The 20,850-nt window shown below is 43.8% G+C and overlaps 1 protein-coding gene across 1 annotated transcript in view; it reads left to right on the forward strand.

The window, feature by feature from the left end:
• CLCN7 (chloride voltage-gated channel 7) overlaps positions 1-16,575 on the forward strand; it is a 60,188-nt gene extending 43,613 nt beyond the window's left edge. Inside the window, exons 12-25 of the mRNA XM_027862791.1 lie at positions 565-681; positions 1,298-1,352; positions 2,216-2,276; positions 3,354-3,492; positions 4,389-4,482; positions 6,952-7,121; positions 8,601-8,652; positions 8,901-9,028; positions 9,969-10,054; positions 10,616-10,745; positions 11,222-11,281; positions 12,255-12,431; positions 13,598-13,678; positions 14,210-16,575. Coding sequence (XP_027718592.1) covers positions 565-681; positions 1,298-1,352; positions 2,216-2,276; positions 3,354-3,492; positions 4,389-4,482; positions 6,952-7,121; positions 8,601-8,652; positions 8,901-9,028; positions 9,969-10,054; positions 10,616-10,745; positions 11,222-11,281; positions 12,255-12,431; positions 13,598-13,678; positions 14,210-14,296 — 1,437 coding nt within the window. The 3' untranslated portion in view covers positions 14,297-16,575. The remainder of the gene's footprint in view (positions 1-564; positions 682-1,297; positions 1,353-2,215; positions 2,277-3,353; positions 3,493-4,388; positions 4,483-6,951; positions 7,122-8,600; positions 8,653-8,900; positions 9,029-9,968; positions 10,055-10,615; positions 10,746-11,221; positions 11,282-12,254; positions 12,432-13,597; positions 13,679-14,209) is intronic.
• Positions 16,576-20,850: the final 4,275 nt, after the last annotated feature.

Here is a 20,850-nt window from a genome sequence, read left to right on the forward strand (position 1 = left end):
TTTGGAGTTGTCTCTTTTCTCATCAGGTCTCAAAATTGTTTGCTTTCTAGTCAGTTGTTACAACCTTCATATTTCTTCTTCCCATTACCTTGGCTATTTCATGCCCCTCCTAAGGTAGCTTTTATTACCTTCTGGATCAGGTATAAGAACCACAGTTAGCTTCAGGGTCCTTCAGCAGCCCACCTTGAACCCTTTTCTCCCTCTAGCCCAACCCATCTTTCTTCTGCTCTCCAGAACTCAGCATACCCTTCATCTAGTCTTCCTGTGCTTGTTTCTAAGCCCCCTCTTAAGCCACACCCCATGCCTAGAGCCAGCCCCTCCATTCCCAACTGGCCAAGACCAGCTCTAAGAAGCCTCCCCTTACTGGAAGAGACGCATCAGAATTCCTAGTGACTTCACCCTCTTTAAACTGGCAATTCCTGGGATTTACTTTCTTCCTGATCTTACCCACTTAGCTCTTTAATTAGAAATACTTTGTTTTGGCTGTTGGACACAAGAGAGGAGCCTGCTTTGTTTGAAGTATTGTTTCCTAGCAACATGCTTGTTTTACTGTTTATCCCACAGTTCTTTGCCTCCATGATTTCCACATTCACCCTGAATTTTGTTCTGAGTATTTACCATGGAAACATGTGGGATCTCTCTAGCCCTGGTCTCATCAATTTTGGAAGATTTGACACTGAGGTAACCATTAATATGTAAAACCTTCAATCATATATCCTGTCTCCTTACCTCCTTGGGTGCCTAGATAACAGGAGCTGCCAATGTTGAGATTCTGGATTTTTCTTTTTATTCTAACTCTGGAAGCAAAGCATTCCGCTGTGTGAAATCCAGTGTCTTAGTGGGATTCAGTTGTCACCCACCAGTACAACCAAAAGAGCACTGTGAACAGGGGGCAGGAGTCCTGGAGATTTGTCACAGTTCTCCCACTGACTAAGTTGTGGTCATGGAAAAGTCCAGTAGCTTGTCTGCACCTCAAGTCTTTTCAGATATTAGAATGAAAAGTTAGATTCTACTCACTGTAGATTTCTAGCATTCTATCCGGGATTGTGCTGACCAAATGGAGTATGTTTGATGTCTACAGCAGTTCAGGAGTTTAGATATCATAGCTGTGTGCTTCACCAAAGATGCTGGTCGATGCATCTTATTGACTCTGAAAACTAGGGAGATAATTGTGCTTTCCATCTTTGTTTCAATAGGTGATGGGGGAGGGGAAGAGCATTTGGAGATCATTACTCAAGGTTTATGCCAGTAGGTCTTAAAATTAAACTACTTTTTCCTCCTTTCTCTATTTGTACAGAAAATGGTATACACAATCCATGAAATCCCCATCTTCATTGCCATGGGTGTGGTGGGTAAGGAGAATTTCTTTTGAATTCATTAGAAATCTAGCTTTGGTGCCCTCCCCTTTCTATAATTTTTATTTTTACCAAAGCCCATCCCACTTTTGTTAAACATTTATGGAAAGAGACTTTGTAAACATGGCTTTTGAAATGGCAGGAGCCCCAGTTAATTCTCTGGAGAACCGTTCTGTATCTTTTGGCCTGAATAAGAATGTGCTAAGGGCTGGAAGATTGCCAAGATCTGAGACACAGGTTAGCTTTGTGAAGCAGCTTTTAAGGATCCTCCATAAAAACTCTGGAATGAACCATTTGGTTATTCAGCGATGCACTTACACACACCATGGCTGCTGTCACTTATTTTTCCTGGTGCTTGTGATCTATGTTCCAGGAGAGCTGCCGCTAATCTAAGGATTTAAATTACTTACATATTCATCTTTGTGGCAGCATAATTTACATTTCTATGTTACTTGGGCTGTAAGATATTGTATATGGATTTTCATTGATGGAGAAAGATAAAAATTCAGAGGAATGAATGTAGGTTGTGATTGTTGTTTTTAATATAGAACTCTCTCCTGCATGCTAAGGGGGAGTATGGTCTTATCCTCACCTAAATTTAACATATGCTAAGAATTATCTTCATTTAATTAAAGGACTTTGAAGATTAAACAAATCTATCTTTCAGAATGTGGTACTGTAGAGAAGCCATTTAAAAATACTGTTTGCCTCATTCCATCTTAGTCTCTTCTACCAAGCTTCTGGGAAATGGTTCCTTAACTGGGGAATGTGAAGCAACCAGTTCTCCAAATTGTTAGTAGCATAGGAAATTCAGATTTCAAAGCTGACCTTTCTTCCTATTTGCCTCTTTCTGCCTGTAGGTGGTATTCTTGGAGCAGTGTTCAATGCCTTGAATTATTGGCTAACAATGTTTCGCATCAGGTAAAAGGTCCCATTGGCATCGTGTTCATACAAAGAATGACATAGAAAAGGGAATTTCAGGATTTTTCATGTGATCATGGGTTTTGAACTACATATCTTAGACTGGAACAATACAGAGTAATTAGGGAGCTAGGACAGGGGTAACAGGCCGTGGGAAATGGAGTGACACCCAGGCAGTGACCTCAGCTATTTGTATTTTGTATTTATCTGAATCCAACCTAAGAGGGGGAACTGGGGCCTACAGTTTTCTCTTGTCTCGGTGTATTTAAGAAGCTATTGATGCTTTCCCTTCCTGGACTGGTTAAATACAGCACTCCTAGGGGCAGCTAGGTGGCGCAGTGGATAGAGCACTGGCCCTGGATTCAGGAGGACCTGAGTTCAGATCTGGCCTCAGACACGTAACACTTACTAGCTGTGTGACCCTGGGCAAGTCACTTAACCCCATTGCCTAGCCAAAATAAATAAATAAATAAAGGCAGTGCTTCTTGAATAAGAAGATAAATTGTTTCTTTCCAGTTTCGGAGAGTATGTCGCCTTATTGATATTTTGGCTGCATTAATTAAGACAAGCAATATAGCACAGGGATTTTCATGTTTGTACACGAATTAATCTATACCTTTAAGAAAGGGATGGTATGGTTACTGCTTAATGCTGTATTGCCACCAGTTTCTCCAACTAACAAAGGTCAGTGACAGGAGTGCTGGTGGGGATTGCTACAGTGTGTATGTATTTGAGCCTTGCTATAGAGTTCCTGTAGTCAACATCCTAGCATATTCATTAATTTAGGGAAGAAGAGATACAGATAATTCCAAAATAACCCACATTTGGCTTTTAGATGTTGTTAGATACTCATTTTACTTTCATATACCTTCTGCTTATGAAGATCTAGCTTGGTTGATATAATGGATGGGGAGGACAGGCAGGAAGGCCAGGCCATTGAATGGCTGATTTGACTATAGTCCATAAAGATGGTGTTCCCTTAGGGATTCTTCCCTGAGTGATGATTTCTTACTTGTAATTTGTGTGATTCTGTCATTGATATAGAAAGGTTCACCTTGAGCTGTTTTGATTCCACAGATACATACACCGCCCTTGCCTCCAGGTGATTGAAGCCATGCTTGTGGCTGCAGTCACTGCCACAGTTGCATTTGTATTGATTTACTCATCTAGGGATTGCCAGCCACTTCAAGGGAATTCCATGTCTTACCCTCTTCAGGTAAGAGGCTGGAGCCATGAGCTAGAGGGATCCAACATGGCACTGGGGATCCCCCCAGTAGTCAGGGCCTATAATAGCAACTATAACAAGAGTGGACATTCCCAGGGGCTTTCCTTCTCCCTTCTTACATGTTCTTATTTTCCATCTCATATGAGGTCAGTAATCATTTGCCCGACAGAAAGTCATTACTCTAAGACAGTTTACTTCTCAGGATTGGGCTGGTTTGTTTTGGATAAGAAATGACTTTATTAACCAGGCAGATTGGAAAGAATTAGAGTAGTTCTCTTATTGGTACCCTGAGTGTTGTTCTCTTTAAACTTCTAAAATGACTTCTGTAAGTAGTAAAATAAGTGTTTAGACTCTAGGAACATGCTTAGCTCTCATTTGTGAGTGCAGTGGAGTAAGTGTGCCCAGTAGCAGACTAACTCTGCCACAGGCATCTAAGTATAGAACTCTGGTCAGGTTGCCTTTAAGCCTGTAGTCCCTGCCTTTGCCCTATTAAATTCTTCAAAAGTAGCATCAGGTAGTATTGATTTAGAGACACTCCTTATAGTTGTGAACTATTAGAAAACCATTTTCTCCCAGATTCATCTAGACTCAAGGATGTGACCTCATGACACTGAATAAGTTAAGGAATCAGGTTTTACCAAGCCCTCCAAAAAGTATTAATGATATTCATGTGAGCCTCATTCTGTTTTCTGGTTGAAGGCCTCTGTATACTGGCTGTGGGCCATGTTTCTTCACTGATCTTCAAAGTAGTAAGACCTGACCACGTTGTATTTGTTTGTGCTGAGGAAACTCTTGGTCCACCTTCACTGGAGAAGACACCAAGTCTGTGTTTACTCAGGATATTCTAACAGACATCTGATTTTCCTTTCTGTCCTTCAATCCCACAGCTGTTCTGTGCAGATGGAGAATATAATTCGATGGCTGCAGCTTTCTTCAACACCCCAGAGAAGAGTGTTGTCAGCCTTTTTCATGACCCCCCAGGTCTGTTAGTTTGATCAACATGGCATCAAGCTAGAATCAGAATTTGGCCTGCACTTGTTCCCATGGGGGGAACTGAATTTGAGGATAGGGGAGAATGTTGGACTATAGATGAACTATTCTTAAATTTTTATATTGCTTGGCACTGGCCCTTCAGATTATGAACAGAACTTAGTGGAAGTAGAGGGGGGAAAGGGAAGGCTGCTACAATGGCCCTCAAACTCAGAGACGGGGAATTGAGTAGTTGTCTTTAGGTATAGTAATGATAGATCTAATACTGTGACTCATAGTGAACAGAGCTGGTCTCTAGAGAAGAAAATATTCAAGTTATTCCACTTTATAAGAGGGTTTTTTGTCCACCAGATGGGGAAGAAAAACCATGGGAAGGTAATGGTGTACAAGGAGATGGAGTTGGGCAGGAGCACAGGGGAAGGACTGTAGGCTTATATTTTTGTGTTTATTGAAAGAGTGATGGGCTTGGCCAGTTTAATAGATTCCTGCTTCCTTCCTTCCTGGGGAATGATCTGCTTTGGGAGGCTCTTAGGTCTTTCCATCATTTACTAGGATTTCATTTTCATGAATGACTTTACCTTCTGTGAATTGTTTCTGGAATTTTAGTTTTGGTCAGAATACTAAGCACATTCCCCAAGTCAAAGTAATGTTCTAAATTGTGACCATAAAACTTTGTCTTCTTTTCTCTGACAACCGAGCATTTAATGAAAAATTATGATGTCTCTGTTTGGCTTCGTTAGTAGTGTAGGCATGAGGCAGAAGGAGAGAAGAAGACAGGGCAGTTAACCACTGACTTACTCTGTGGCTTTGGATATAATGAGTCATAGGACTCTAGAGCCGGCAGGGCCCTGGGAGACCATTTAGTCTGTCTGCCTTCTATGAAAGAGGAGAAAACTCTGGCCCAGGGGAAAGAAAAGTGAGTTAGCTGGAAAGCCAGCCTTAAGACACCAAGTTTGGTCTTTCCCCTACACTGCATGGCTTCTAGTCACTTAACTTCTCTGCTTTTTTTCCCTTGTAAAATGGAGTTGTTCCATGTAAATATTATATATTTACAGATATAAAATATTTACCTTTTCTGAAATATTTGTTCTGAAATAAGTTGGGTTACTAGTAGCCTAAACCATCCCAGCTCAGCCTCTCTCACGGTCTGAGAGGTGTCCTTGGGGAGGTCTTCCCACTTCTGTGCCCAGGTTCCTCTGCCTGTGATTTACCCGGCTCCACATCTCTTTCAGTTCTCCATGGGTGACAAATGGAGAAAATTCAGTGGGTCTTGAAATCTGTTACCTGCTCAATTTCACCTTCACTTGTAGGACCCATCTGCAGCCCTCTCTTGTTTTCATTAAGCCCACAGGAGCCAAGCCTGATTGTCGTCCGATGTTTCCCATATGTTTTCAACTGTAACATGGGATACCCACAGAAGCTCTGGGGAAAGCTCTTCTGTTGCTGCCAGCAGCCAGGGTGTAATTCCACATGTCTGCATCTGGAATAATTTTTAAAATTTGTTTTTTAATCTGAGCCTTGATGGGTTCTTATTTGGGCGTTCCATACCAACTTCCTAAGTTCTAGTTCACCAGTGTGGAAGGAATAGAGAAAAATAGCCTTGGTAAGGTTCCCTTTCTGCAACTTTCAGTCATGCTGTTTTTAGTGTATTGAGCAGGCGCTGAGGCTGCCTCTTGCTGCCTCTGTAGTGGAGGAAGTCTTACCCTCCCACCCCCCCATCCCTTCCCCTAACCCGCCCTCCCCCTCCCCCACAAGAACACATCCTTGTAAGCAGAAACTTTCCCTACCTCTCACACTCAGTTTGTGAGTATAGTCTTGGTGACCATATCCTTAGGCCACCTCTGTCTGGTATATCCTCAGTATTTTTAAAGAATAACTAAGAAAACTACTTGTTAACATGGTATCAGGATTTGGTTGAGATTGTGATATGGTAGTTGAAATAAAGGAACAGTGTCAAGAAAGGAGGGGACTGAGACTTGGGTAGCTTGAGTTTATCTTCCTTCAGTGCTGACTTCTTGCTTCACAAATTGCTTCTCTTGTCTTCTGCCTCGGTTTTTCCATCTCTAAAATAGGAAGATGGATTTGTCTTACCATCTTTTTTTCCTGGAAATCCTGAGAATGAGTGAAAGTCCTAGAAAAAACCCTAGGGTATGCCGTGAAAGGGGACAAAGTAACTAGCAGGATGTGGTTAGGGATGAAAAGCCTTCTTCATCAGCCCTTGATCAAGATGATCAGAATAGGATTTAAGATAAGCTGTGAAGTTGTAGGATTTCAGTGTTCATTGTGCTGTTTACCCTTTCATGGCCAGCAATATTCGTGCAAAATTTTCACTGCATCTTTTTGAGGAGCAGTGTGGTGTTTGTATTTTTGGGAATAGCCAATGCTGTGGGGAGACACGGAATCTCAGGAGAGACATATAGTACATCCCCCTGACTTCTCAGCATCTCCTGCCTTCCCTAGGTTCCTACAACCCCATGACCCTGGGACTATTCACTCTGGTCTATTTCCTGCTGGCGTGTTGGACCTATGGGCTCACTGTGTCTGCTGGAGTCTTCATTCCATCCCTCCTCATTGGTGCTGCCTGGGGACGACTCTTTGGCATATCACTGTCCTACCTTACCAGTGCTGCAGTGAGTATCTCCTTTGTCCTGCCAGTTGATAGGGTCTGGAGGGAAATTAGGGGTAAATAGATAACATTTTGAAATGTCCTCTTGTACTACCCAAAGAGAGAGAGTGGGATCTCAGATGAGCACTTGGTGTATAGCTTAGAGTAACATCTTTTTTTTTAATTAATTGGTATGTTTTGTTATCTTTCACCAGTAATTTGCCAACAAACATCCAGCCCCCTTCTCATCCCCACAAAGTATAATCCCCCAAAATTGTTGATTGATGTTAATAAAAATATGGGATGTGTTCCTTAACTTTGACAGCATGGCACTAAAATTGACCTTTGTATTTGACTAGCATTTTGTTGCCTCTCTATGTTGACTTCATTTTTATTGTTATGGTGATTGTAGGAGAGGCATTGTGGCATAATGGGTAGAAGGTTGGCTTTAGATTCAGAAGAACCTGGGTTCGACTTTTGCCTGTGACATACTGGCTATATAAATATTAGGGGCAAATCACTTCATCTTTCAAAGCCCTAAGCAACTCTCAAATATAGATACAAATACATTGCAGATTTGCATCAGTAGATGGAGTCTACACCAGGAGTCCCCCATCGCTGAAGGATTCACAGATCTGGACTTCCTCTACCCACCTTATCCTGACAACCCTCACCCAAAAACGTCATTGCATATATCATCATTTTGTCTCTACTTTCAGTCAGTTAGCTTTAAAGTACCTTCAGTTTGCTAGGCACTGGGAATACAAAGAAAAGAAAAATGATTCCTGCCCTTAAAGAGTTTACATGCTAGCATGGGAGATAGTATGCAAACAATTCAATACATACACAGCAGACAGAAGACCACTTGGGAGGGGAAGGCTTCTTCATCTGAGAGGAGCAGGAAAGGTCTCCTCTGCAGAAAGTGACATTTGAGCTGAGTCTTGGGTCTTCCCATGTGTCTGCATAATCCTCATAAACCTTAGAATGTCATCTTTTGGCTAACAGCTACTGTTAATGGGCAATAGTGGGTTAGCAATGCTGCTTAATAGATATGGGTTAATATTTTTGTAGCTACCCAGGAAAGCTTCTTAAGTTATCAAAATCTAGGGAAACAGAAAGGGCATGACTTTGGGTATAGAAATTGAATTTTGGGGGTGTGATCTATTCCTCCTGACCTGGGGAAATCCATTCTTATCTCAGACACTCCAAAGTTTGGATTTGTCAGTTATTCTGCCTTTTTTTTTTAAAGGCAGTTGAGGTTAAGTGACTTGCCCTGGGTCACATAGCTAGTAAGTGTCAAGTGTTCAGTCTGAAGCCAAATTTGAACTCAGGTCCTCCTGACTTCAGGGCCGGTGCTCTATCCACTGCACCACCTAGCTGCCCCAGTCATTCTGCTTTTGTGGCAGTCATTAAGAAGCCAGAGACATGGAGCCTATGATTTTGAGTTGGTGGTCTTATCTATCAATGCTCTAACATCTCCTGTGTTTGTTTGTTCCAACTGTAGATATGGGCTGACCCTGGCAAGTATGCCCTGATGGGGGCTGCTGCCCAACTTGGTGAGTCCTGTCTTTTGTCATAACATGAATGCATTCTAAGGAGGGAAAGTGGGATGGAGCCCCAAGGATCAGGAAGGAGTAACTTAGCTTTTTGGTCTCCCTATAAGTCAGATGCATATCGAGGAGAGACCTGAGACCTGACGTACTAAAACTATTGCAAGCTTGGCATGGAAAAATAAGGGGATTCAGAAGAACTGCTTTTGACCTGAAAATCTAGGAATGTGCTAACTCCCTTTTATTTTCCTCAGGTGGCATTGTGAGAATGACTCTGAGTCTGACTGTCATCATGATGGAGGCTACGAGCAACGTGACTTATGGTTTCCCCATCATGTTGGTTTTGATGACAGCAAAAATTGTTGGAGACTTCTTTATTGAGGTGTTGATATGGAAGAGAAAGAGTGAGGGGGAAAATGGCATTTTTGGTCTGTGTTGTGTGACTCAAGCAAACAAGACGTTCCTTTCCAATCTGTCATAATTTGGAGGACTCTTCGTTAGCCAAGTGTCCTGAGTATAGGAGACAACATTGTTGCCTTTCCCACAGTGTGGCAACATGTGAAGGAGAGGTGGCAGATCTAGTGGAGGAAAGGTCTTCATCCTAAATGTTCCAAGGAAGATCCCCTCCTGTCTCCTCCCCTGGCAGATTTCACTAGCCTTTAGGAAACAAAGGTGCTTGGACTCAGAGACTCTGCTCTGTCTCATTTCTGCCTCTGGTTAGAGGAATCACTGAATCTTTCACTTGAAAGTTCTGTGTTGGTGGGAATAGAGATGATCCCTCTCTTCCCCTCACAGGGAAATATGCAGGCTGAGTAGGTGATTATTGTGATTCCTTAAAGATTAATATTTAAACATACTCTAGTGGTTCTCGTCCTGAAGATGATTTGTAGTGAGTGGCCCGGGTTAAGGGGACAGTATGGAGTCATTCAGTCAGTCCAGCATTTGTTGAGCATCTGCTTTGTGCCAAGCACTCTGCCAAGCCTAGGGGATACAAAGAAAGGTAGAAATTTGCCCTCAGATAGCTTACAGTCCAGTGGGGGAGAATATGCAAACAGCAGTATACAAACTAGATATAGACAGAATAAATTGGCAGTCATCTTAGAGGAAGGGATCCACCAGCATTAAGGGAAACTAGGAGAGGCTTCTTGCAGGAGGTGGGATTATGGCTGGAACTTCAACGGAGCAGCAAGGAGAGTACAGGGTCTGTCAGTAAGCATGAGTAGAAATGGTTAGCAGCAGCAGGAGGCCAGCCCTTAAGTCTGGCTTCCCCATTGGAAGAAGCCATGACCATGTATCAGTTTCGTCCTGCCTTTCCTTTCCAGGGCCTTTATGACATGCATATCCAGCTGCAGAGTGTCCCCTTCCTCCACTGGGAAGCTCCAGTTACTTCTCACTCCCTCACTGCCAGGTAATGACCTTCTTTCTGGCAGCCTCACCCCCAAGATCTCCTCCCCCCTAGGCTTTCTCCACAGATCTTAGCCTAGAACAAAATGACCAAGACATCAGCGGCCAAGACCATGCTTGATAATGCACACTTCCCAAGAAAGTAAGTTGTTTACCTCTGCTGGCAGAAATAACTAACTTCAGCTATCCGTCTTCCGATTCCTGTCTCGGACAGGGTTGGTAAGTCCTGGTGTTGCAGAATCTGCCTCTTTTAAGTGGGGAGTGAGAGGCATGACATTTCTAGGAAGGGTTTTGCAGTCCTGTTTGTAGAAACCGTAGGATTGAGAGAAATATTGAAAATTTCATTGTTGTCCAACAGAGAGATGCTAAGTCTTTAGCTGTAGATTGAAACTGATCTATAAGATATCATTAATTAACTTGACAGTAACTAAAAGGAGCATCTTTTTTTCCCTAAAAATTTTGAAATTGAGGCAGTATTGAGAAGCCAGTGGTCTAAGTGCTGGCTTTTTCCACAGCTGCATGCTAAGAGTACCTATTCTTCCTTCTCTCTTTGCTTTCCTAACAGAGAGGTGATGAGTACACCAGTTACCTGTCTACGGAGAAAAGAGAAAGTTGGGGTTATAGTGGATGTCCTCAGTGACACTTCCTCGAATCACAATGGCTTCCCAGTGGTGGAGTACTCCGATGACGCCCAGGTAGAGGACAGATTTTGCCATGGAGAGGGAAAAGAGAAAAAAGTGGCATACAACATTATAAATAACCATCTCTCTTCAGCCCCTTCCCCCTAGAGAGAAGACAAGTTTATATTGGATGAGTAGTCAGGCAGACTGTCTTCATTTCACAATTTGGGTAACTCCTGGCAGGAAGGGGATCAGACAGCCTCAGCTAATTATGGCAGACAGACAAAAGTTAATCAGAGCTGAAGTTGAATGAAGCAAGACCCCAGGGTTTTCAGTTCTGTATTTTCCCAGGCAGCTCATTGCCATAGCCTTTGCTCTGGCTCATGTACCCAGGAATGAGAGAGGAGGTGGGGAAAGGAGTCAGGGCCATTCCTTAAAGTCCCTAAAGCCTGGGTGCATTGCCTCCTGAGCAGGAAATTTGAAAATAACCCAGGCTCTAAATCATGCTTCTGAGCATCACGTGTGCACTAAAAGATATTCTCTTTTTGCAGCCAGCAAGATTACAGGGCTTGATCCTGCGTTCCCAGTTGATTGTCCTCTTGAAGCATAAGGTATGGTTTATTCATAAGGATTTTTTTTAAATGCCATCAGAGCCCTAACCGCCAGGCATGGACATTCCCAGACCTTGCAAATGAGCCCTCATTCTCTACCGTGGCAGTTTCCCCTAATGTTTGATGGTAGTTACTGCCTTCTAGTTTAGAGTTCAAGTTCAAGTTACAGCAACAGAAATGCCAAGATTCTGGGTATCTTCTGCAAAGTGCCCCATCACTGCTATTCTGGAGAGTAATTTGGAATGATGCCCAAAAGGCCCTTAAACTGTGTGCGCCCTTTGCCCTGGTGATACCACTACTAGGTCTGTACTCCAGAAAAAGTGGGAAAGGACCCATATGTACAGACATATTTATAACAGGGGTTTTTTTTTGTGGTGGCAAAAAATCAGAAACTGAGGAGCTACCTATCAAGTAGAGAATATCAAAATGAGTTGTGGAATATGAATGTGACTATTGTGCCATAAGAAATGATGAAAGGAATGGTTTCAGAGAAACCTGGGAAGATTTGTATGAACTGATGCAGAGTGAAGTGAGCAGAACTAGGAGAGTAGTTTATACAATAATAACAGTATTGTAAAGAAAATCAACTTGAAAGACTTGGTAACTGATTGTCAAAGCGACTCACCACACTTGCAGAGGACTCCTGATGAAATGTGCTACTCACCTCCAGGGAGAGAAGTGATGGACTCAGTGCAAATAGAAGCTTGTGTTTGTTTCCCTTTTTTTTTTTTTTTGAAGGGGAAACGAGTGGGACATGACTAATACAGGCATTTGTTTTGTATGACTATTTGTAATGAGCCTTGTTTTTCTTGCCTTCTCAGTGGGTCGGGCAGGGGGAGGAGAAGAGAGAGAATTTGGAACTGAAAATAAAATTAAAAACAAAAGCCAAGTGCACCATTGCTGGTACAGCGTCTAAGGGAGACCCCTGTGAGATCAAAGGATGCTTTTTCTTTCTCTCTGTCCTCCACTTTAGGTGTTTGTGGAGAGGGCTAGTCTGAATCTGGTCCAGAGGAGACTGAAACTGAAGGACTTTCGAGACGCCTACCCCCGCTTTCCACCCATCCAGTCAATTCACGTGTCTCAGGATGAGCGAGAATGCATGATGGACCTCACAGAGTTCATGAACCCCTCCCCATACACAGTGCCTCAGGTAGCTGGCCAGAACGTTCCAGGATGGGAAGAGGGGGTTGGCACCAGAGCTATTCCCTAAACCTCCGACCAGTGCAGGTGACTGAGAAATGAAAGGACCCCTCTGTAGGCAGTGAATGGACAACTATTACATCTCTGTGACCGTGGAGAACTTCCTAAGGGCCTGAAGTGGGAGCAGCGGTGTTTGCCATTGGGCTCTTTCTGCCTTTCACAAAATATATAATTAGTCAGTGTCTTCTCCAGTAACATATGGAAGAACTTAAATGACTGAGAGAATCAGTATGTTAAAAAGGTCAAGCACATGCACATGTATAACCTGTATCAGATTGCTTACCCTCTTAGGGAGGCTAGAGGGGAGGAGGGGATAGAATTTGGAACTCAAAACTTAAAAAGAATGTTTAAAAAAATTGTTTTAACATGTAATTGGGGGAAAAATAAAATATTTAAAAAATTTTTAAAATAAAAGTGAAAAACACATGTAGAGTAAGAAGAAGAAGGTCAGTCACAGAGTCCTCTGTTAAACACATTTCCAGACATTAAAACTGGTCCAGGAGCAGCTAGATGGTGCAGTGGATAAAGTTCTGGCCTTGGAGTCAGGAGGACCTGAGTTCAAATTAGCCTCAGACACTTGACACTTACTAGCTGTGTGACCCTGGGCAAGTCACTTAACTCTGATGGCCTCACCAAAAGAAAAAAAAAACTGGTCCAGAGTACAGTCCCTTTGGAAGAAAAAGCTGCAGTCAATCACCCCAGGAGACGGTAACCTCCTTTAAGGCGGGGACTTTGATTTTTGCCTTTGTATCCTCAGCCCTTAGCATAGTACCTTATATTTATTGGGCATTTAATTTTTTTGAACTCTAGTAATCAAACTGTTGTGGAAAACTGATTTCTGTAGAGGAGATGGCTGGGGTTCTGTACTAGTTCTGTGACTGTGGGAGATGCCCAGCTTGTGTAAGAACACAAGAGAACTAGGAAGTGGGGCAACCCTCTCAAGTCTTTCTTCTCAGGGTTGACCAGGCAGGTCTGTGAGGTCTAGGACCTGACTAGCTCTGTAGAAATTGTCGTTCTGTAGTTGAATGCCTCCTAGGGCAGTCAGTTTACTCTTTGGGAAAACTGATAATTGGCAAGGTAACCTAAAGACTAAATAAAAGTTTGACTTATTTCTAGGAGGCATCACTTCCGAGAGTATTCAAGCTTTTCCGAGCACTGGGACTCAGGCATTTGGTAGTGGTAGATAATCATAATCAGGTGAGTATGAGTTCATGGGGGAAAAAACGCTCACTTTACATTAATACAGTATTAGGTCATCACTGACTAGGATAGTGAAGTTTCTCTTACCTCTTTCCTTAAATCCTAAATCCAGTTTTCTAAGGGAGCCTGGGACAGAGCCATCTGTCCCCAACCCTTTTTCCTTTGGCACAAAGGTGACTGCCCCAGGAAGAGATTTCAGATAGATCTGGCTTCCTTAACCTGGAGGGCTGTCATCTCTAAAGGCCCTGCCTGTTTCTGTTATTCAGGGTGGCCACTCTCTGATTCAGAACAGAAGAGTGTCTGGTGAGGCCATCGTACCATTAATCTAAGGTCTGGTTCCCTCGTCAGAGCCCAGAATCAGGCGGCTAAACCACTTGACTCTGTTGGGTCTTTTGTATCATTTCATTATCCAGGTCAAAGGGAAAGAAGGCCCAAACACGTCACGGCAGATATTCCAGTGACACAAGCAGAAGTTTGGTTCTATTGCTTGGTCCCTCTGACATATCTCGTTTGGTTCTGTCCTTACAGGTGGTTGGGATGGTGACGAGAAAAGACCTTGCAAGATACAGATTAGGAAAAGGAGGGCTGGAAGAGCTCTCCTTGGCTCAGACGTGAGGGGCTTGGCTTCACGTCTCTCTGCAGGGCAAGTGTTCCTGACCACTGGAAACCCTCTGCCTCTTCGTGTTCCTTAGCCCTCTCATCTGAGGCCTTGTTTCTCTGGAGGACATGGAAGTGAAAAGTCCTCCCAGACTTCCAAGCTGCCTCCCCAAGCGCAAACCTGGCTGCTCCAGGTTCCAGTTCAGTGTTTTATTTTGACGTACATTGTGGGTAGATTTGTTTACGTTTTAATATTTTTCTCTCGGATTTGTTGCCATTGGATTAAATTTTTTATCTATCCTTTTATGTTTCTTTACCTGAAAGGATCAAATGAGTTTAACTTTCCTTTCTAGTTGTGTTCCTTGTCTGAGAGCAAATGGGTGAGGGAGCTTGTGTCTGTGTATCCATGTGTAGAGAGGATGTGGAGGCCAGTCCTGCTGCACCAAGCTGAGTCGTAGAGTCTGTTACATCTGCTGTGTTCCACTCCCGCTGACTCTGCTGTGGCCACAGTGGCTGAACTTGGCTTATTTGTTTTGCACAGTCCAACACAATGCTCAGGAATCTCTCTGGGAATTTCCTGAAAGAGTCCTGAGACTGCAGTAGATGTTTCAGCTTCTCCCCCTGTACATTCCTCATAACTGGCCTGTGCCTCCCCCGACTTGGCATGGCTTCAGGAGGCCCGGAGCATTGGTGCCTGACTGTCCTGTCTCCAGAGCAAATGGTTGGGTTTGGATTGGACCTGGGGAAGAGAAGTGGCCTGAAGACAAGCAAAGCCCCACATGCTGACTGAGCTAAGTTTTTCCTGGAACTGGGCTTATGAAAAACCTCACCTACCCTCCATAGAGCAGCTCACGGTGTTACTGCCACCTGTGAAATCCCCTTCCTTCCAGCATTGGCTCCTCATGGGCCGAGGGGACCTCCAATCTGTTATCTCTTTCCTCCAAGGACAGACTTCAGAGCCAGACAAGTCTGGTTGTGGCAACAGAGGAAATCTGAGACGTGGCCCTTCCTTACTGAGGTGGCTTCTGATTGTGGGCAATGAGATGGATGGGTAATCTGCTGTCGCTCCATCCGTCTGGTCTGAGGTCGGCTGGCCTTGTCCCACCTGACTTCTCAGAGCATCTTTGCTATGGCATCGTGGAATCTGGAAGCTGCTTCCTGGTGGTGGTCATGACACCTCCTGTCATCCCATGTTGGTGGTTGTGGCATCACTCCCTCCTCCCTGAAACTTGGCCATTCAGTCAGAAACACTTCTTTTAAGCACACTTTCTTAGGGGTTTGACACACACTGTATTTATGTCCATGAAATCTTTCATGGTGATGAATCCTTCAGGTATTAGCATATGACTCTTCTTAATGTGCTTCTACTTGTTTTCCCCATCTATTAGAGCTGGTTATAAATGCAAAGCATACTTTGTCCTGCAAATGCTTGCTGTGAGTTATGGTGAACTTTTTAAAAGCAGGACCTGAGAGGCCCTTGCCAGGTGACCTCTCTTTGATTCCCTCAGTCATTGTTCATGCCGTGCCCTTGACAGAACCCTTGACAGCACTATAGGGCGTGTGGCCTGTGGTTCATCCTAAGGGAACAACTCTGTCATAGGTTTTAATAACTGGCCAGGGCTCCCTGGGGGCTTCTTACAGGTATCTGGTTAGTAATTCCTTCATTAATAGATAAAAGACCAGCTCTGCCCATAATATGTTGGGTAGCATGCTATTTCTGTGACACCAGGTTCTTTCTACCTGCCATCCAACCACTACTCATTGGCCTTGGTGTGTATTCTTGCCACTGTGGTTCAGACCCGGCTGGCCACCTCTCTTCGGCCTTCCCCACTGCCACAGCCTCCCGGGGCTGACTCTCTTCCCCATCCTCACTCTCATGTGTGTTGCTGTTTATCTGTACTCGGGGAGAGAGGCCTACTTTGATGAAGTCTAGGTTTGGGGATTCATTCTGTCACTGACCCCTGCACAGATTAGTTCTTCAAGTAGTCCTTTTAAAAACATTTTAAGTGTTCCCATGGCCCTGCTCCTTCTGTCTGCTGTGGGAAGCAGCACACTTTGGTTTGTGGTTTTCATAGTTTGGGCAAGTGTTGCAGTTTGATTTTATCTCTGTTGAAAGTAGTGGTGGCTTTAATGAATGAAGAGTAGGGGATTGTGGGCTTTGCACCTCCCTGAAAAAGCATATCACTGCAGCCCTTTAAAGCCTCGCCCAGATCATGTGCCAAGAAGGAAGTGGGAAGCCTGGAGGTGGGCAGGGGTCAGAATATGTATGAATAAAGAAATAAAGGGATTGAAGTCAAGCTTCTGGTGCTGGATGTTTTTCCTTCTCAATCAGGACCATGACCTTGGGCCAAAGCTGGCTGGGGCATGATGTCTAGTTTTGAAGTTGATGGTGTGTTGACCAGTAGTCCTCCTGTCAAGGGTTCTGTGGACAGGTGAGAATGCTTTTAAGCTTTGCAGCTGTGAGCAATATCATGAGCTCTGATGAACAAGACTGGTGGCAGCTCTTGACTACCAGACACACTCACAGTGAGTGCCCTCTTGTCCCGGCCGCTTCTGGATCGTCTAAGAACCATTCATCCACTGGAGAAGGGCTAAGAGAACACTTATGACGGGCCAGGTCACCAGAAGGGAGTCACAGCCCTGCTAAGCCTCTGTCTGGCTGCCTCACTGTTCTCAGTACCAGTTATAACTCCAGACCAAGCTCCCTTTTGAAGCCCAGCCTAGGGAGTGGGTGTGACTTTAGTTCTGGATTGTCAGTGACTTTGTGCCAGTTGGGCCTCAGATTTATTTTGCCAATGCTATAAAATACCAGAAAGGTAAAAAGAAAAAAAATCCCCTCTCTCTGGGGTTATTGTCAACTCCTGTAGCCCTTCTGATATGAGGCCTGCGGAGGAGTCCGTTAGGTGGTTCGTGGAAAAGTACCATTTGTAGCAAGGGGCTTACTGATCCTTTATTCCTCTTGCTTCAGATGAGCAAAGGAAATGGTGTTCTGGGCAGAGACAAATGTGGTGGTGCCACAAGTGGCCATTTCCATTGTTTTAGGTGAGGCATCCTGGCAGAGGAGACACTGGAGGACACAACTAGCTTTGTGACCCTGGGCAAGTCACCCTCTCTGAGCCTCAGTTTCCACATCTGTAAAATTAGGATGATAGCACCTGCTTCATGGGATTATTATGAAGATCCAATGAGATAATACAGGTGTGAACAAAGTACTGGAATAAATATCAGGTATTTGGGCTAATGGACAGCTCAATGAAGACTTCTCTGTTAGCAGACCAGATGCATTTCTGGTAGGAGAGTGACTTGTTAATGCCCAAAGCCAGAACTTCTGCCAGAATCTCCTGTGAGAGGTATAGGGTATGAAGATGAGTGATTTGTTTTTTGCAGTTATGACCACTAGCATTTGTCCTACTGAAGAGACCAGTAGAGTGAGGCCTTTGTCCAATAACAGCAAAGGAAAATCGGTGCCTTGAATCAAAACATTCCTGAAGTCCCAGGACTCTGAAAACCAAGGCTTAGCCTGTTATGTTAGAAGGGAGCAGAAGGGGCAGATAGGCTGTATATAATTATACTCTGCCTTCAGGACCAGCTCAGTCTCAGTTTGTCTCCCTGTGCAGGAGAGAAGACATCTGTTCTTTGTACTTGGTGTCATTGGTAATATCCATGCACCAGCTTCTTAGCAAAGAGTGTAGCCAATGAATTTTATGCTGCAGTACAATTTTCATCCTTTATGATAAACAGTGATTTTTACTGGAAACTAAAAAATGTATCTTTGGGGAGCATTGAAGTCTTAATTAGAAAACCTGTGAACCATAAGAGATGTTTCTGTACTTTAATAAAAATTTGATTTTTACTTTTGTGGTATTGTAATAGTACTTTCCTCTCCAAGCTTACTGCTTCCACCAAGTGGAGACACTTGGAAGAACTTAATCATCCAACCAGTCCCAATTCATCCTGTGATACCTTTGCTTAGTGTTTCCTTCATAGGCCTTTCAAACATCCATGTACTCACCACAACCAAGGTGCTAGAAATCAGGGATTTCTGTCCCCGCCTATAGAGCGATCTATAGCTTCAAGCAGGGAAGTGACTTAGGGACGGATATGGGACCAAAACATACCTTCTCAGGCTGGGCATCTGTTCTATCAGACTACCTTCCATATACACCTTTCTTTGATCATGCAACTTGTAAAAACCTGTTAAAAAAAGGTCTGGTCCATCTCTCTTGCTCACCCATTCTAGTCTACGATCTAACAATTCACAAGTAGGACTTTCTTTTTAGAACTAATCCTGCAATGTGGGAGCAAATTTAGTTCCCTCCTGTTGGGAGTTAGTCCTCCATATAGTTGCTGAACTTTCTCCTGTTCATAATATAATTATTGATAATTAAGGAATAGCCCCTTTTCCCCACCCCAAGTTTCTTCTGTTACTCACCAGAGGCCCCATTTTCTCATTCCCTTTTGAGTTTATTAATGTTCCTTCACCATGGAAGTGGTTGTTACTCAGAACTGCCTTGATATTGGTAAATAGATTGTTAATGCAAGCCTACCTTTTTCTTCCACTTGGAGGAAGGATAGCTTTCCAAATAATAGTGATACTGGAGCATGGATTTGTAAAGGTAGCTGAAAGTTGGGGGTGGGGAATCTCTAAGCTAATTTCCGTTTCCCTATAGTTAATGATCTTGGAGAATGGAAGAGTTTGTCCTAAGCCTTCAGGCTTCTGTGCTCCACTCTTTCAGGCAGTTGGCAATAAACAAAGTCAGATGGACCCTTTGAGGCACTGCATGCCTCCCCAATTCCAGGACTCTTTCCAAGGGTAGCCTGGTTATCAAATAATTGGTCACAAAAGCCCATTTGTGTTCCACTGCAAGTAAAATCTAAGGGTGGCTTCTTTGAGAAGTTGATCCCATGAGTTCCCACAGAGGGGCTAAAAATAAGCGCAGCTCTGCACCATTCACACTTTTTGCTAACATGTCCCCAGTTTAGACACTAAAGATTGTGGGTATATTTCCCACAGCTAGGCTTGATGGCTACTTTAGACCTGTTTTCCTGGTCCTGTATCTTTCCTTCCAGGTGAGTGAGACCTGAGGGGAGAAAGCAGGGTTATGCCAAGACTACCACCATATTTCCTTAACCACTCCCAAAAAAGAGACAACCAACATAATAGGGCTTTTAGCTGCTGGTCCTTGATTTGCCTACCAATTTTTTTTGAATTCTGTGCAAAGCTGAAGGGGGTTTGATTCTAAGAGTGACAGTTGGGCAGAGAGGTCATAAGTTTCTAGTTGAAGGGAAGGTTCCGGAACAAGTTCACATCAGTTACCACTGCTTAGGTTCCCTGTGAAGGCAAGATGTAAGGACACTAACTTATCTGTCAACTCAGCAGGCTCTCCCAACTGCCTCAGCCATCCTCTCTCCTCCCTCCCTTCTCCCCCCCCCCAGAACTAGTAAACCCCTGAGAGAGGGAGGAAATGGGGTAGTTCTCTTGTTCTAGGGTTCCCTTCCCTCCCTCACAGTTCACCCTAGAGTCCAGCTGGTTCAAAGCAAAGAGGTGTCCCAAGTGGGGCTAGGAAGCTACAAGGAAAGACCAATTGACCCAGAGTCAGTCTCTCTAAAGGAACCAGGCAGTGTGGATCAGCTTCAAGTGTTCAGAGCCTGAATGAGGAAGATGCGCCAGTGAAGTCTCAGCTTTCTGCTCTTATCCCGAGCTCCGGGCTCTTTGTTTCTAAGTGTATTAGATGGGGTCTATTTCAGTATCTGGGACTTAGTAAGGAGGGCTAAAGATTAGCTTTAGTCTAGAGATGCTATGTTTTGAGCTGGAAGGGACCTCAGGAAGCCATCATTTTATAAAGGGAGGCTAAGTATCTTGCCTGAAGTCATATAGGCAATAAATACCAGAGTCAGGATTTTAGCTCAGGTTCTCTGAATCCAGTGCCAATTGGGAGTCAGTGGCAGGTATGATCCAACTTTGAGAGGCAATATGGGATTGAGCATTAGTCTCAAGTCCCAGCTCTGCCATTTAACTAGCCTATGTCATCTGGGACAAGTTAATTCCCAAACCTGTTTCCTCATCTGAAAATAAGGATAATGAACTACTTCACACACTTGTAAGATCACATAAGGTAATGTAGGTACAAAAAAAAACTTTGTAAACCATAAAGGAGCTGTTATTTATTATTCTTTTTTTTTTGTTAGAGTTGGAAGCAATGTTTTGAGGAGACCCGATTTTCAGAGAGTTTAGTTTTAGCAGTCTAGAGTCAGCTTCTTTCTTTCCACAGGGGCTAGAAAGTTCAGGATACATCCTGGCTTTTGAGATCTCCCTGCTGATCACAGAATTTCATATTTGGAGGGGTCCTTAGGAGCCATCTGGTCCAAATTGTATCAGAAAAAGAGTCTCGCTACAACATATCCTATAAGTGGTCATCCTACCTTTGCTTGAAGGCCTCCAATGGGGAGGAAACCCACTAGATCCAAGGTCTTGCAGTGAGTCAGGAAGGCAAGGGAAGACCCTTCTTCTGCAGGGATAAGTTATGCTGACCCATTTATTGTGCTCCTGAATGCAGGGCCTTGTTTGTATT

This window comes from Vombatus ursinus, unplaced genomic scaffold, assembly GCF_900497805.2.
Source record: "Vombatus ursinus unplaced genomic scaffold, bare-nosed wombat genome assembly UNPS02014770.1, whole genome shotgun sequence".
Taxonomy (NCBI): domain Eukaryota; kingdom Metazoa; phylum Chordata; class Mammalia; order Diprotodontia; family Vombatidae; genus Vombatus; species Vombatus ursinus.